Raw genomic sequence first — 17,988 nt, forward strand, 5'->3', positions numbered from 1 at the left:
ATCATGCTTTGCCAAGTGCCTATTGCCATGAAATATAGTCAAGCAGACGGTTAGAGAGAATACAGGGTATTAAGGCAACTAATCTGCCAAGTAAAGTACCTTCTACAGTACCCGAACAGGCACTCGAGTGTGGCGACCAGGGGATTTTCACAGTAACTTCATTGCAGTGTTAATGTCAGCCTATTTGTGACAATTATAAAAATTATTATAATAATGTGTTTGCGTATTTTAGGGAGCAGGTAGAACTTCCTTGGTTCTACCTGTTGTCCTCTTAGATATTCCATCTGTTCGGCTAATGTGTCTTTGAGTTCTTCCATCTCCAATTCCCCTTCCTGTCTCGGGCATCTCTGTCTAGGTAGCGGGTGTTGTGATGCATGTTGTTCAGTTGTCTGTCTGTCTCCAGCGGGTCTTGTTGTTTCTCGATAATGACTGTGCTGCTACCCTTGTCTTCTGGTCTTATGAACATATCCGTGTTGGATCCAAGCTCCCGGATTGTCTGTCTTTCTCTCCGGGTGAGATTCTGTTTGTCTCTTGTATTTCACTGTGACAGGGCAGAGACCTGATTGAAGGGATTCAAACATGGGAGTTCTGGGAAAGATGGGCAAGGATTTGGGAGGTGATGACATGTTCAAGGAGTTTGGAGAGGAGAAGGAGGTTGAAGATGGGGCAGTAATTTGTAAGGATGGCAGGGTCAAGGGTTTGTTTTATTGAGGAGGGGGTGATGATGGCAGATTTGAAGGACAGAGGGACAGTACCTGAAGAGAGAGAAATGTTGACAATATCCATGGACACAGGGTAGTTGGCTGATCAGTAGCTGAGTGGGAATAGGGTCGATGGAGCAGGAGCTGGGTCTCATGGACAAGATGAGCTCTGAGAGGGCATGAGGGAAGATGGGAGAGAAACTAGAGAAAGATGTGGATTCAGGGCTCGGGAAAGGATGAAATTTAGAGACAGTTTGGTCCGGTGGGCTCGTGGAAGGGAGGGAAGCAGCAGAGGCAGCTGATCGGATTGACTCAATCTCAGTCACAAAGAAGCTCCACAAGCTCCTCACACTTCTTGTTGGAGGTGAGGGTGGAAGAGACAGCGGAGAGCGAGAGTACTTCAAAAGGAACTAACTTGTGTCAAAGATATTAAAACGTTTCAACACGAGACTTCTGGTGGCGACCATGAGGGAGTAGGTCGCACATTTGCTGGCTCCCTCTCTGGCTGGACATTCGGACCTTTCCCCTGACTTTTTTTGCGCTTTTAAGCGCTGGGCTTGAAGAAACAGTGAACAAGTGTCTGTGGTATACGGAAGCCCGAAGGGATCGAAAGGGAAGAAACAAAAAGACAGGCTCGAGCTGGGTGTTGGCTGCAGCAGCGGACAAGATGGCCGGTGTCCAGACCCCTGGGACTTTGGTCCAACCATCAACGGAGGAGCTGATGCAGGTCATCCGGGAAGGCTTCGCCAGGCAGTAACGGGAATGTCTGGACCCGATTAAGGAAACGGTGGAGAGGATGGAGCGGAGGCTAGATACCCAGGACCGGACGATCCAGAAACTGGAGAAGGCGCCAGCTGAACAGGAGGAACAGCAGGCGGCGGTGGAGATGGAGGTGGGGATGCTGAGGGACCGGCAAAATAGGCTGCTGGAACAGGGAGAGGATTTGGAGAACAGGTCCTGTAGGCAGAACCTAAGGATCGTTGGCCTCCCGGAGGGGGAGGAAGGGGCTGATCCCGGGGAGTTTGTGGCTAACATGTTCAGAAGCTGCTGGGAAATGGGATTTTCCCCCGGACCATTGGACGTGGATAAGGCATACAGAGCGCTGGCGAGGAAGCCGCGGCAGGGAGACCCCCCTCGGGTGATGGTGGTCAGGTTCCACAGGTACCTGGATAAGGAGCGCGTTCTCCAGTGGGCCAAGCGCACGGGGAGCTGGAAGGGGAACAACAGCATTTTGCGGGTGTACCAAGATCTGAGCGTGGAGGTGGCCAAGAGGAGGGCAGGCTTTAATCAAGTAAAGTTGATCCTGTCCAAGAAGCAGCTCCTGTCCAAGAAGCAGGTTAAGTTCAGACTGTTGTATCCGGCGCGACTCTGGGTTACACATGAGAACCAACATCATTACTTTGAGTCACCCGAGGACGATCTGGAGTTCGCCAGGAGGAAAGGACTGGTGCCAACTCTGCTCTAAGTTTGAGAAACTATTTTTCCTGTTTGTTTTAATTTGCACTGATTTATTCGTTCGCTCATTTTCGGTCTTGGCTTTTTCTCTTCGATAACTGTACTCTGTTTAAGAAGGGGAAAGTAGGGTTTTTTTTTAATTACTCGATTTTGGTGGGTTTTCTGTGTTGTGAGGGGGATGATGGTGGGGATTTCTGACTTTGTATTATTTTGAGTAGTATTACTTTGATCTGTATTATGATGGGAGTTTGGCTTTGTTTTTCTTTCCACTGACTTTGGTTGGCATCTGTTTCTTAAAGTGGGTGGTTGTCGGGGCTGGGATGATGAGGGCGATGGTTTCGATGGGCGGGGGGAGGGCAGGTAGGCAACAATAGGTGGGAGACATGCTGGCGCCGGAGCTGTGGGCCACCAGGCTAGCTGGGTGAGCTAGTCTGCAGGAGCACAGTGGGGGGTGTGTATACAATCAGATTAGGGATGGGGTTAGGTTACAGAGTTTTGTTCCTGGGGGGGGGGGGGGGGGTTGTTCGGCTGACAAGGGAGGGATTTGATTTTAGAAACGGAGAAGAGGTTGGGGATGGGCGCTGCCAGGAGTCGGGGCTACAGAGGCGCAGGGCAGGAGCTGGGGGCAGGCCCAGGAAAGGGGATGGCTGACCGGCAAGAGGGGGGGGGGGGCAAGGTGCCCCCAAATAGGGTGGTCACGTGTAACGTTAGAGAGCTAAATGGGCCAGTGAGGAGGGCAAAAGTGTTTGCGCATCTTAGGGCTCTAAAGGCGGACATGATGGTGTTGCAGGAGACGCCCCTGAAGGCAGTGGACCAGATTAGGTTGAGGAAGAGCTGGGTTGGTTAGGTATTCCACTCAGGGGCTAGATACTAAGACCAGGTGGGTCGCGATTCTGGTGAACAAGCGGGTGCAGTTTGAGGTGGGGTAGTATTGTTTCGGATGGGGGAGGTCGCTATGTTATGGTTAGCGGTCAGCTGGAAGGGAGGAAGGTGGTCCTGGTCAACATATATGCACCAAACTGGGATGATGCGGATTTCATAAAGAGGGTGCTGGGGAAGATCCCTGACCTGGATTACCACAAGCTGGTTATGGGAGGGAACTTCAATACAGTTATGGATCCAGGCCTGGGCCGGTCGTGCTCAAAAACGGGCAGAGTGTCAGCAATGGGAAAAGAGCTGAGGGAGTTCATGGAGCAGATGGTGGGGGGGGGGGGGGGGGGGGGGGCGGTTTGACCCATGGAGGTTTGGAAGGCCGACAGGGAAGGAGTTCTCCTGTTCTCGCACGTCCATTGGGTCTACTCCCGGATCGATTTTTTAATACTGAGTAGGGATCTATTGACAGGGGTGGTGGGTGCGCAGTATTCTGCAAACACCATTTCCGACCATGCCCCACATTGGGTCGAGCTGAGGAGATACTTGAGGGCTTAAAGGCCATGCAGTCAGGCAAGGAACCGGGGACCGGATGGGTACCTGGTCGAATTTTATAATTAAGTTCTCCGGCATATTGGGGCCGCTGCTGGTCAAGGATTTTAATGAGGCAAGGGACAGAGGGGTGCTGCCCCAGACAATGTTGCAGGCAACCATCTCCTTGATTTTGAAACAGGACAAGAACCCGGAGTCGTGTGGGTCTTATAGGCCGATCTCCCTTCTTAACGTGGGCACAAAACTGCTGGCAAAGCTTTTAGCCACTAGGATTAAGGATTGTGTGCCGAGTGATATTAGGGAGGACCAAACAGGGTTCGTTAAAGGTAGGCAACTGGTGGCGAATATAAGAAGATTGCTCTATATGATCATGATGTCCCCAGAGGGAAAGGAGGAGGAGGTAGTGGTGGCAATGGACGCGGAGAAGGCATTTGACCGGCTAGAGTGGGACTATTTATGGGAGCTGCAGGGATGGTTTGGATTTGGGGTGGGTTTCATCGACTGGGTCAGGCTGCTATATCAGGCCCCGGAGGCAAGTACGAGGACAAACAGGACGACTTCCGACTATATTAGACTGCACCGCGGGACGAGACAGGGGTGCCCCCTCTCCCCACTGCTGTTTGCGCTATAGAGCTGCTGGCAATTGCTCTGAGGGCTTCAGAGGGTTGGAAGGGGCTGGTTCGGAGGTGGGGTGCGTTCCCGCTGTCGTTAGCTGGGAGAGTTCAGACAGTGAAAACGACGGTCCTCCCGAGGTTCTAATTCGTGTTCCAGTGTCTCCCCATTTTCATTCCACGTTCCTTTTTTAAGAGGGTAAGCAAGATCATTTTGGGCTTTGTATGGGCGGGCAAGTCCCCTCGAGTGAAGATGGTGATGTTCGAGTGGAACCAGGGGGAAGGGGGGCTTACACTGCCGAATTTCAGCAACTATTATTCGGCGGCTCACGTAGCCATGATAAGGAAGTGGGTGGTGGGGGGAGGCTCGGCTTGGGAGCGGGTGGAGGCAACCTCGTGTAGGGATACCAGTCTGGGTGCGTTGGTGACGGTGCCTCTGCCGTTCCCGCCGGCGCGCTTCTCCACCAGTCCTGTAGTGGTGGCGACCCTTCGGATCTGGGAACAGTGGAGGGGGGACGTGGGAGCAACGGGAGCATTGGTCTGGTCCTCGATATGTGACAACCATCGGTTTGCCCCAGGGAGGTTGGACGGGGGGTTCTGGGTATGGCGGAGGGCTGGGATTGAGCGGATGGGAGATTTGTTTTGGAAGGGAGCTTCCCTAGCTTGAGGGCGCTGGAGGCCAAGTTTGGGTTGACGAGGGGGAATGAATTCCGGTATATTCAGATGCGTGACTTCTTGCGCAGGCAGGTGCCATCTTTTCCACTCTTGCCTCTAAAGGGAATCCAAGATCGGGTAGTGTCTAGAGGATGGGTGAGGGAGGGAAGTGTCTCAGATATTTACAAGGCGCTCATGGGGGCGGAGGGGATGCAGACCGAGGAGCTGAGGCATAAATGGGAGGAGGAGTTGGGAGGGGGATGGCCTGTGGGCGGACAGGCTGAGCAGGGTTAATAGGACTGCAACATGTTCCAGGCCTGGCCATATTCAATTTAAGGTCGTCCACCGGGTCCCACATGACAGTATCCCGGATGAGCAGATTCTTCAGCGTGGAGGACAGGTGTGTAAAGTGGCTGAGAGGACTGGCAGACCATGTCCAAATGTTTTGGGCGCGTCCAAAACTGAGGAGATACTGGCAGGGGTTCGAGGACGTCATGTCCAGAGTATTGAACACAAGGGTGGCAATGAGTCCAGAGGTGGCGATTTTTGGGTTTTCAGGGGCCCTGGAAGTCCAGGGGGAGAAAGAGGGTCGTTGTTAGGGTTCGCCCAGAGATGGCAACCATTTATTGACTTATTTGCGGATAATTAATCGTCAGCAGGGCGGGGGGGGTTAGGGTAATGTAGTATAGGGGGTCATTTAGACAGATCTGGGGTGGGTTACAGCAATTGCTCTATGTATTTTGTTTACTGTACAGTCCTTTTGTTTTCATGTCTGTAATTCTACTGTTTAGAATGCCGGAAAATGCCTCATTAAAATTGTTTGATTAAAAAAAATGTTTCAACACACTGCGCATTTAACACAAATCGAATTTATTTGACTTTTAGCCAGAATATTAGCCCCTGTAAATGGGCTGGAGTTTGTTATCAGCAGAAAGAGACCCAAATGAACATGGTTCAGTCCTGAATGTGAGGAACAGCAAAACCCAATCATTATGGTTACTTGTGGCTTCGTTGGTGTCTCCGCAGGGAGGGTAACTGAGTGAATCCCTTCCCACACACGGAGCAGGTGAATGGCCTCTCTCCAGTGTGAACTCGCTGGTGTCTCTGCAGACTGGATAACTGTGTGAATCCCTTCCCACACTGAGAGCAGGTGAATGGCCTCTCTCCAGTGTGAACTCGCTGGTGTCTCTGCAGACTGGATAACTGAGTGAATCTCTTCCCACACTGAGAGCAGGTGAATGGCCTCTCCCCAGTGTGAACTCGCTGGTGTGTCTGCAGGACGGATGACTGTGTGAATCCCTTCCCACACTTGGAGCAGGTTAATGGCCTCTCCCCAGTGTGAACTCGCTGGTGCTTCTGCAGGACGGATGACTGTCTGAATCCCTTCCCACACTTGGAGCAAATGAACGGTCTCGTCCCAGCGTGAATTCGCTGATGTACAGTGAGGTGAGATGATTGTCTGAACCCAGTCTCGCAGTGAGAACATCTAAACGGTTTCTCGTTGGTGTGAACACGTTGATGAAGCATCAGATCCCCAGAACTTTTGTAGCACTTCCCGCAGTCTGGACATTGAAATGGTCTCTCATCAGTGTGAACACGTTGATGGAGCATCAGATCCCCAGAACTTTTGTAGCACTTCCCGCAGTCTGGACATTGAAATGGTCTCTCATCAGTGTGAACTCGCTGGTGACTCAGCAGGTGGGATAACTGAGTGAATCCCTTCCCACACTTGGAGCAGGTGAATGGCCTCTCCCCAGTGTGACTTCGCTGATGTACAGTGAGGTGAGATGAGTGTCTGAACCCAGTCCCGCAGTAAGAGCACCTAAACGGTCTCTCGTCGGTGTGAACACGTTGATGGCACATTAGATTCCCAGAACTTTTGTAGCACTTCCCGCAGTCTGGACATTGAAACGGTCTCTCATCAGTGTGAACTCGCTGGTGACTCAGCAGGTTGGATGACTTAGTAAATCCCTTCCCACACTTGGAGCAGGTGAATGGTCTCTCCCCACTGTGAATTCGCTGGTGATTCTGCAGGACCGTTAACTGAGTAAATCCCTTCCCACACTTGGAGCAGGTGAATGGTCTTTCCCCAGTGTGACTGCGTCGATGAGTTTCAAGCTTGGATGGGTAAGTGAATTCTTTCCCACAGTCCGCACATTTCCACGGTTTCTCGTCCGTGTGACTGCATTTCTGTCTCATGGGGCCCGATGACGTGTACGGTTTCTCCCCACTGTGAACAATGCTTCTTCCTTCCATATTCAAAATCTGCTGATATTCAGGATATGATAAATTGAGGAATCTGTCAGATCCTAATGTGATGCTTGGTTTGAGTTTCCAGACTTTGAAGCCTCCCCTTAGAACGCCTTGTGAAACTGATTAAAAAGAGAAAATAGGGAGTGAGAGAGAACCCACAAAAACACAAAGGCAGGTTGTGAAATTGAGCTGAATGAATCTGGTCATTTGTGGGGTCGGCTCTCGGACAAAGTGACCAAGAAAACGGCTGGATTGTCATAAACACCCAACTGGCCTCTTTGGGAGGAGAGAGAAAGAGGTGAAGAGGGATTTTGTACATCTACAAGACATAATAAGAGAGTAGTTGGCAAAGCAAATTCGATCTGAGCTTCAACAAGAGTAATATTGATACTGAAACTATGCACCTGGTGGCACGGTGATTAGCACTGCTACCTCACAGTGCTAGGGACCCGGGTTCAATTCCGGCCTTGGTGACTGTCTGTGTGGAGTTTGCACTTTCTCCCCGTGTCTGCGTGGGTTTCCACCCGGTGCTCAGGTTTCCTCCAACAGTCCAAAGAAGGGAAAGTTAGGTGGATTGGCCTTGATAAATTGCCCCTTAGTGTCCAGGGATGTGTAGGTTAGGTGGGGCTATGGGGTTACAGGGACAGGGTAGGGGTGTGGGCCTAGGCATGGTGCCCTTTCAGAGAATCAGTGCAGACTTGATGGGCCGAATGGCCTCCTTCTGCACTGTGGGAATTCTATGGTTCTAATTCTATCCTGTGAATCTTTATAAAGCTCGGGTGTAGAAGTCAACTATTTCCTAACACATCTAATAGGTAAAAGATAGCTATTTAGGATAAATATTAAGCCCCAGTTTTACCCATTTTAAATGAAGGATTTCAACACTCTCATAACCTCAGGTCATCTCAAAACATCCAGCTTACAAAACAGAATCCTTTTTACTGTCCTAATGATTTTCCATAGACCCAGAATTAATATTTTTACTGCCCGAATCATGTTCCAGAGTCACACAAATACTTTTTACTGTCCCAATGATTTTCTAGACACCCAGGTATGAATCTCAACATGGCAGAAGGTAAAATTTGAATTCATTGAAAGTTTACTGATGACCATGAAACCATTGTTGGTTGTTGTAAATATCCACCTGGTTCACTCCTGTCCTTCAGTGAAGGAAATCTTCTATCCTTACCTGGTCTGGCCTACATGTGACTCCAATCCAGAGTCAGCTTGTTGACTCTTAAAATGCTCTCTGAGATACACTCAGTTCAAGGGCAATTAGGGCTGGGCAGTGAATGCTGGCCCAGCCAGCGACACCCACATCCCGGGAATGAATAGAAAAGAAAATCTGCCGTCCTTACCTGGTCTGGCCGACACGATTCCAAACCACAGCAATGTGGTTGACTCTTTAAATGCCCTCTGAGATGGCCGAGCCAGCCACTCGGTTTAAGGGAAATTAGGGATGGGCAATAAATGTTGGCCCAGCCAGTGTCTCCCACAAATGATTAAAATAAAATCCTGGAGACTCCAGTCAGTCAATCTGGGAGAGTTGGCAACCGGTCCAGGCTGGCAGCGCATGCGCCCTGTGGCACCTTGTCCTCTGTAAAGATGGCAGCCAGTAACCCGTACCAGCCTCCCCGGACAGGCGCCGGAATGTGGCGACTAGGGGCTTTTCACAGTAACTTCATTGAAGCCTACTTGTGACAATAAAGCGATTTTCATTTTTCATTTCACCGCTCAGCTCTCACTCTGTTCGATGCTGTTTAAGACGGGACCGTTAACATTTTCCTCGGGAGTTGAAGCCTCCACGGGGTATTTATGAAGCCTCACGGCTCACTCCGCAGCTTCTATTGCTCCCCGGCCACCCACCGGCTCCAATCCTGAAAGTCGCTCCATTGTTTCTTTCCCGCTCCTTGCACCGTCAGCGACAACAGAACCGCGCATGCGCCAATCACAGCCTGAACCGTCACAATGCCCGGGGAATGATTGGCGACGGCTCTGGAACAATAGGAACAGAGGGGGTGGGTCTGGAAGACCGGACACGAGCGGCTGGTCCTCCAGGCAATGGGAGTGAATGAGGGCGGGACTGGACTGTGAGTGAAGCATGCGCAGTGTGGGTGATGGGCAGATGGGTCCACAATGGGTAAAGGGGGGGATGGCGGGGCGCAGGGTCCGATGGGTGGACAGAGAGGCTCCGGAAACCCCGGGAATAAACTGAGTGGATCCCTCCCTCCCCCCGTTTACACCGAGCGGGGCCGCAGCCCCCAGATCAATGAAGAGCTGCTTTGTATCAGGTTGGCCATTGGATCCAGAGGTTGTTCCCTGGTCTCCAGCGTCGCGTCTGTATCAGTGAATCATTGAATGGTCACAATACAGACTGAGGCCATTCAGCCCGTCCTGTCTGTGCTGGCTCTCTGTGCCAGAGCAAATCAGCTCCTCCCACTCCCTTGTCCTTTCACCAACAAGACCAGCAGCAAATATTCCCCATCCCCAGTTACCGGTGGAGAAGATGATGTTTGACCTTCGTGAACCGCTGCAGTCTGTGGTGAAGGGGCTCCCACAATGCTGGAGTTACAGGTTATTCACCCAGTGATGATGAACGAACAGTGATACATGTTCAAATCACTAACACTGTGTATTTATATAGCGCCCTTCAACTAATGGACCATTCTGAGGTGCTCCATGGGTGGGTTAAAAAGCAATATTTGACACAGAGTCATATAAGGAGATAAGAGGCAGATGGTCAGAGTTGGATTTAACGAGTATCTTAAAGGAGGACAGGAAGATAGAGAAGTCAAGAGATTTGGGGCAGAAATTCCAGAGTTTATGGCCTCAGCTCGAGGCATGGATAACAAACAGAGTGATTAAAATCAGGAATGGTCAGGAAGCTGGAATGAGAGGAATGCAGAGACCTTGGAGGTTGTGAGGCTGGAGCAGATTGCAGAGACTGGGAGAGATAAGAGCATGGAGGAGATTACAGAGAGAGAGAGAGACCAGAGCATGGGGGAGATTATAGAGAGATAGAGAATGGCATGGAGGAGATTATAGAGAGTGGAAGGGGGTGAGGGGGGGAACAAGAGCATGGGGTATTTTTTAATGTATCTGCTTCTTAACTGGGAGGTCTGTGAGCATGACTGAACCTTGGTGTGATTAAGCAATAAAGATCTTGGGTTCATAGGGAGGTTTAATGTGGGGGACCAGCTGGGACTGCATTAGAACTGTTAAATCTACAGAGAACAAAGGAATGGGTGAAAATTTCATCATCATCCAAATGCTGACGGATTTTGAACATGGACGGGAAACAACACCATTCACAGTGGAAACTGTGCTCAGGTTCTGTGTGGCTGAGATTTCAGCCGATCAGCTGTCCTGTTGAGACAAACGCAGTTACAGCAGAGAGAGAACGTAGAAACGTGTGGACTGTGGGAAGGGATACAATTACCCATTGAAGTGGAAATTCACAGTGACACTCACACAGGGGAGAGATCACTCACTTGCTCTGAGTGTGGGAAGACATTCACTACCTCATCCCACCTATTGACCCCAATGAGTCCACACTGGGAAGAGGCCGTTCAGCTGCTCCGAGTGTGGGAAGGGATTAGCTCACTCGGCCAACCCGCTGAGACACCAGCAAGTTCACACCCACGAGATACCTTTTAAATACCCAGACTGCGGGAAACACTGTAGAGGTTCTGAGGAACTGATGTCCCATCAACATGTTCACACTGACATGACACCGTTCAGGTGCTCTGACTGTGGGACTGGGTTCAGGCGATCATCTGATCTGACTGCACATCATTGCAGTCACACCAGAGAGAGGCCGTTCACCTGCTCAGACTGTGGGAAAGGATTCATTACCTTATCCTACCTGCTGACACACCAGTACATTCACACTGGGGAGAGACCATTCACCTGCTCCAAGTGTGGGAAGCAATTTAGTCACTCACACAACCTCCAGAGACACCAGTACATTCACACTGGGGAGAGGGTGTTCACCTGCCCCAAATGTGGGAAGGGATTTGCTCGATCATCCAACCTGCTGAGACACCAGCGAGTTCACAGTGAGGACAGACCTTTTAAATGTCCAGACTCTGGGAAGTGCTATATAAATTCTGAGGAACTGATGTCCCATCAACATGTTCACACTGACGAGAGACCATTCAGGTGCTCTGATTGTAGGACTGGGTTCAGGCGATCATCTGATCTCACTGTACATCAGCGTATTTACACTGGGGAGAGACCATTCACCTGCCCTGTGTGGGGTAAAGGATTCACTACCTCATCCTACCTGCTGACACACCAGCGACTTCACACTGGGGAGAGGCCGTTCAGCTGCTCTCAGTGTGGGAAGGGATTCACAGTCATCCAACCTGCTGACACACCAGCGCACTTACAACGGGGAGGGGCTGTCTGATGCCCTGTGTGAGTAGAGAGTATATCAGACATACACCCTTCTGAGACACCAGTGAGTTCATACTGAGGAAAGGCTGGATACCTGTTCTGTGTGTGGAGGGATTCACTTTATCACACAGTCGCCTGTTGGACAGTCATTCACTCTCTCCATGTGTGGAAATGTTTCAACTGACCTGATCAATCATCAAATTGTTCATACTGGGGAAAGGCTGGGCAGTGATATGACGTGAGTTTGGATTCATTAATCATCCAATCTGTGGATACACCAGTAAGTTCCCACTGGGCTGAGACTGTTCACCTGCTCCGTGTGTGGGAAGGGATTCACTCAGTCGTTTAAACTTCTGACTCGTCAGTGAGTTCACACTGCACAGAGGGTGTGTATGTGTGTGTGTGTGTTAAAGGATTTGATCATCATCACAATTGTAAACTTGTCAATTACAAAGTGGAGAGAGGATATTCACCTGCTTCCTGTCTGCAAACACATTTCCTGATAATGGGTATCGGATTGATCAGAGATCCTGGAATTCATTTCAAATTATTGCAGACTTGCTCTCTGAAGGCTAAATATACTTTTCTGTTGCTTCACAGCTCCACTCTATCCCAGTAACCCCACCTAACCTTTTTGGACACTCAGGGCAATTTATCATGGCCAATCCACCTGAGCTGCACATCTTTGGGCTGTGGGAAGAAACTGGAGCACCCGGAGGAAACCCACACAGACACAGGGAGAAAGTGCAGACTCCGCACAGACAGTGACCCAAGCCAGGAATTGAACCTGGGACCTTGGAGCTGTCAAGCAACAGTGCTAACCACCGTGCTACCGGAGACCAGGAAGAAGTGATGATGAAAGTTACTGGATTATTGTGAAAACTCAACTGATTCGCTAATATCCACCAGGGAGGGAAGCTTCCACTTGGTCTGGACCTACACAGGACTCTGGCCTTTCAGAAAGGAGAGAGATAGAGGTGGGAAGTAAAGGAAAAGGATTTTGTATATCTGCAAGACATATTGAGAGATTAGTTAGTAAAGCAAATGGGGTGTCGAGCTTTACAAGCAGGAATACTGATACAAAACCCAGGAAGTTATGCTGAATCTTTCTAAAGCTCTGGTTAGGTCACATCTCCAGTATCATGTACAGATTTGGTCACCAGACTTTAGGAAAGATGTGAAGATTCTTGAGAAGTTACAGATTTACCAGAATAGTTGGAGCAAAAGAAGCTGAGGGGAGATTTCATTCAGGTTCTCAAGATTCTGACGGGTTTGGATCTGGGACAGAGATTTACACATTTTTGGATAAGAGATAGACGGGGATGTGAGGGAGAATATTTTTACACAGTGAGTGATAATGACCCAAAACCTGCTGCCCACGAGGGGGTGGAAATAGACACGATGAATGATTTTGAACAACATTGGAGAGAAACTGGAGGGAAATAAACCTGCAAGGACATGGGATAGAGCAGGAGAATGGGACTGACTGGATTGCTGTGGAGAGCTGGCACGGACTCAATGGGTGGAATGGCCTCCTCTGTGCCATTGTGACTCTATGGCTCTTTCCAAGAAATCCTTAAATCCTTACAGTGCAGAAAGAGCCCATTCGGTCCATCGAGTCTGTACTGACCCTCTGAAAGAACACACTACCGAGGCTTAATCTCCCACCCTATTCCCATAACACTACCTTTGTACACAAAGGGACAATTTAGCACGGCCGATCCACCTAGCCTGCACATTTTTGTGGGAGGTACTGGAGCACCCGGAGGAAACCCACGCAGACTGGGGAGAATGTGCACAGTCCACACAGTCTTTCCTGTAGTTGCACCATGTAATTTAACCCGGGAGGGGGGGGGGGGGGTTTAGATATCACTCAGGTAAATCTGTGCTGCACTCCCTTCGAGGCCATTCTATCCTTCCTCAGGTTTATTGCCCAGAACTGAACACAGTTCTCCAGGTTTGGTTTAACCAGGGTTTGTGAATGTCGGGGCTTTTCCAGTCACACTGAGACCTGAAATCTTCCCTCATAGACAGAACAGACAAACCTTTTACCTTCCAGACCCAGAAGCTGCTGATATTCAGGTTCTGATGAATCGAGTGACTTTGTCAGATCGCCATGTGATGTCTGGTTTGTGTTTCCAGTCTGTTAAACCTCCTCTTCCAGTATCCTGTAAATGAACAGAAACCTCACTGTCAGTTGTCATCGTTCTCAAGCTGGCACCGTTAACTTCTCCGAACAAATGATTCACAGGAATATCCGAGCAGATTTACGAGAGAAAGCTCAACAAGCATCTTGCTGAACTAATTTTATTGTTCACACAAAGTGGCACATAGTTCTAACTTATTGAACACATGCACAGTCATTGTTTAAAGTTTCAATCTGGTATATATAAACACACACTTTCACCTACTCTTTGCAGGCGCTGCTTATCTTGTTATTGTCCACTGTCCCTATCTGTTACTGAGACAGCCGTTACCTCCTGTTCCTTGTTATTGTCCACTGTCCCTATCTGTTACTGAGACAGCCGTTACCTCCTGTTCCTTGTTATTGTCCACTGTCCCTATCTGTTACTGAGACAGCCGTTACCTCCTGTTCCTTGTTATTGAAGTTCGCTGGCCTTGTGAGAACACAGCTGCAAATTCTGCTGACTTGTGCTTAAAGTTTTACAAAGCTCAATTTGAATTTTTGTAACAATCTGTAACCCCTTTTCTGGTGTTTTATTCAGACTGAAACCTCATTCTTAAATCATATCATAACCTTAACATGTACGATTTATTTCCCCTTCACACAGTCCAGGGTAGAAACCCACAGCATTCTCTCTGCCTGCTCCCTGCTCCAGGATGACCGCTCCTGCTCCCTGCTCCAGGATGACCTCTCCTGCCCCCTGGTCCAGGATGACCGCTTCTGCTCCCTGCTCCAGGATGACCTCTCCTGCCCCCTGGTCCAGGATGACCCCTCCTGCTCCCTGCTCCAGGATGACCCCTCCTGCTCCCTGCTCCAGGATGACCGCTCCTGCTCCCTGCTCCACAATGACCGCTCCTGCTCCCTGGTCCAGGATGACCGCTCCTGCTCCCTGCTCCAGGATGACCCCTCCTGCTCCCTGCTCCAGGATGACCGCTTCTGCTCCCTGCTCCAGGATGGCCGCCCCTGCTCCCTGCTCCAGGATGACCGCTCCTGCTCCCTGGTCCACGATGACCGCTTCTGCTCCCTGCTCCAGGATGACCCCTCCTGCCTCCTGGTCCAGGATGACCGCTCCTGCTCCCTGCTCCACAATGACCGCTCCTGCTCCCTGGTCCAGGATGACCGCTCCTGCTCCCTGCTCCAGGATGACCCCTCCTGCTCCCTGCTCCAGGATGACCACTTCTGCTCCCTGCTCCAGGATGGCCGCCCCTGCTCCCTGCTCCAGGATGACCGCTCCTGCTCCCTGGTCCAGGATGACCGCTCCTGCTCCCTGCTCCAGGATGACCGCTCCTGCTCCCTGCTCCAGGATGACCGCTCCTGCTCCCTGCTCCAGGATGGCCGCTCCTGCTCCCTGCTCCACAATGACCACTTCTGCTCCCTGCTCCACAATGACCGCTCCTGCTCCCTGCTCCACAATGACCGCTCCTGCTCCCAGCTCCAGGATGACCGCTCATGCTCCCTGGTCCAGGATGACCGTTCCTGCTCCCTGCTCCAGGATGACCGCTGCTGCTCCCAGCTCCAGGATGACCGCTTCTGCTCCCTGCTCCAGGATGACCGCTCCTGCTCCCAGCTCCAGGATGGCCGCTCCTGCTCCCTGGTCCAGGATGACCGCTCCTGCTCCCTGCTCCACAATGTCCGCTCCTGCTCCCAGCTCCAGGATGACCGCTCCTGCTCCCAGCTCCAGGATGACCGCTCCTGCTACCAGCTCCAGGATGACCGCTCATGCTCCCTGGTCCAGGATGACCGCTCCTGCTCCCTGGTCCTGGATGCAGTGGCGTGCAGAGGGGGGGGCCGAAGGTGCGCTGGCCCCGGGCATCCATTGGATGGGGGCAGCAGCGTGAAGAGAACGGAGCGCGCCTGCGCACCGCAGTCGGCCGGAGCGCGCCTGCGCACCGCGGTCGGCCGGAGCGCGCCTGCGCACCGCGGTCGGCCGGAGCGCGCCTGCGCACCGCGGTCGCCGCTGGTGAAGAGGCGGCTTTGCACTCGCCGGCTGGAGCGTGAACAAAAAGGGCGCGAATTCTCCCGAATCGACGGCAATCAATGCCACCATGGGTGAGTTTTATTTATTCTTTATCTTTCGATCCATTTTTAAACTCTTCTCTGCACCCTCTCTATAGTTGTCAACTTACTAAACTGTCGTGCCCAGAATTTGACATTTGGGCCAGGGGCACCCATTTGGGACAGAACCAGTATTTTATAAAGATTCAGCACGGTATAAAGGGGCAGCACGGTAGCATGGTGGTTAGCATAAATGCTTCACAGCTCCAGGGTCCCAGGTTCAGTTCCCAGCTGGGTCACTGTCTGTGCGGAGTCTGCACGTCCTCCCCGTGTGTGCGTGGGTTTCCTCCGGGTGCTCCGGTTTCCTCCCACAGTCCAAAGATGAGCGGGTTAGGTGGATTGGCCTTGCTAAATTGCCCGTAGTGTCCTAAAAAGTAAGGTTAAGGAGGGGAGGGGGGTTGATGGATTGCGGGTGTGGGGTGGATGCGTGGGTTTGGGTGGGGTGATCATTGCTCGGCGCAACATTGAGGGCCGAATGGCCTGTTCTGTGCTGTACTGTTCTATGTTCTATGTTGTTCATCATGGCCTCTTAACTTTTGCCCTCTTACCCTTTATACTTAAAGCCCAGGGTCCTATAAATGGGAGATTCTCAGAGACAGGGGCAGCACGGTAGCATGGTGGTTAGCATAAATGCTTCACAGCTCCAGGGTCCCAGGTTCGATTCCGGCTTGGGTCACTGTCTGTGCGGAGTCTGCACGTCCTCCCCGTGTGTTCGTGTGTTTCCTTCGGGTGCTCCGGTTTCCTCCCACAGTCCAAAGATGTGTGGGTTAGGTGGATTGGCCATGCTAAATTGCCCGTAGTGTCCTAAAAAAGTAAGGTTGGGGGGGTTGTTGGGTTACGGGTATAGGGTGGATACGTGGGTTTGAGTAGGGTGATCATTGCTCGGCACAACATCGAGGGCTGAAGGGCCTGTTCTGTGCTGTACTGTTCTATGTTCTATGTTCTACTTGACAGCAAGCTGCTGGAGCTCGGATCTTGAACAGAGCTTTTATATCTGGATTTGGGAACCCTTTATGCACTGGCATGGTGCAAAAACAGGCCCCACATGACCAGGGTTTTGTGAAGAAGAAGGGATCTGGAAATGTGTCGACTGTGAAAATTATATTTGTGGAAATTGGGTGAAGTAATGCCGGTGTTTGATGAGACTTGGTGCTAAAGCTTTAGAGAAATGAAGATGGAATTTGATTTGAAGAAGTTCAACGTTTTGAAGGATATTGTGGCTGAAACGAATGCGATACGTGCTGAATGGGCTGACTGAGAAATGTGTGAGATATGTCTTTGTATCTGCTATGTGTAATTTATCGGTCATATTATTGCAATTTTCCTGTTAATTCATGTTTAATTTATGTTGATTTTGGTGTGATTGCTAATATAAAAGTGAAGTCTTGTATATTGGTCTTAGTTGGGTTGTTTGTAGTTTGTTTCCACAAGGGTCATAACAGTATTTCCATGACGTTGCTGCTTTTATCCTTCTCCATGGGGGTTGCAGAGGAGGGAGGCACAACTTTCGAGACATAACATCTCACCCATTGCTGCAGAGCAAAATGACTGAAGAAGAGAACAATATCCCTAGAATCCCAGCGCTAAGGAGAAATTGACTAACTCTTACAGCGCAATTTAACCTCAGGCAGCCGTCCTATACCTTAGAGATGACAAAGATAAAGAGGTCAGTGAATAGCTCTAGAACGGGTGCAACTACGTTTTTTATAGGTTTTTTGGTGATATTTAATGAAATATTTACGTGGGGCTTTGGGGCATACAATCAAGATTTGCCCTGGGCATCACCAGACCTCTGCATGCCACTGCCTGGATGACCGCTCCTGCTCCCTGCTCCAGGATGACTGCTCCTGCTCCCTGGTCCAGGATGACCGATCCTGCTCCCTGCTCCAGGATGACTGCTCCTGCTCCCTGGTCCAGGATGACCGATCCTGCTCCCTGCTCCAGGATGACCGATCCTGCTCCCTGGTCCAGGATGACCCTCTCCTGCTCCCTGGTCCAGGATGGCCGCCCCTGCTCCCTGCTCCAGGATGACCGATCCTGCTCCCTGCTCCAGGATGACCGATCCTGCTCCCTGCTCCAGGATGACCGATCCTGCTCCCTGCTCCAGGATGACTGATCCTGCTCCCTGGTCCAGGATGACCCCCTCCTGCTCCCTGGTCCAGGATGAACCCTCCTGCTCCCTGGTCCAGGATGACCACTCCAGCTCCCTGGTCCAGGATGAACCCTCCTGCTCCCTGGTCCAGGATGAACCCTC

The 17,988-nt window shown here is 51.0% G+C and overlaps 1 protein-coding gene across 1 annotated transcript; it reads right to left on the reverse strand.

Moving 5' to 3' along the window:
- Positions 1 to 5,678: 5,678 nt before the first annotated feature.
- On the reverse strand, positions 5,679 to 6,946 carry LOC119959800 (zinc finger protein 229-like; the record flags this gene model as incomplete). Its single annotated transcript, XM_038787897.1, has 1 exon — positions 5,679 to 6,946. A coding segment is annotated over one exon (1,107 nt), but the record flags the coding sequence as incomplete, so codon positions are not given.
- Between the last annotated feature and the right edge of the window lie 11,042 nt (positions 6,947 to 17,988).

Source organism: Scyliorhinus canicula, unplaced genomic scaffold, assembly GCF_902713615.1.
Source record: "Scyliorhinus canicula unplaced genomic scaffold, sScyCan1.1, whole genome shotgun sequence".
NCBI classification, from domain to species: domain Eukaryota; kingdom Metazoa; phylum Chordata; class Chondrichthyes; order Carcharhiniformes; family Scyliorhinidae; genus Scyliorhinus; species Scyliorhinus canicula.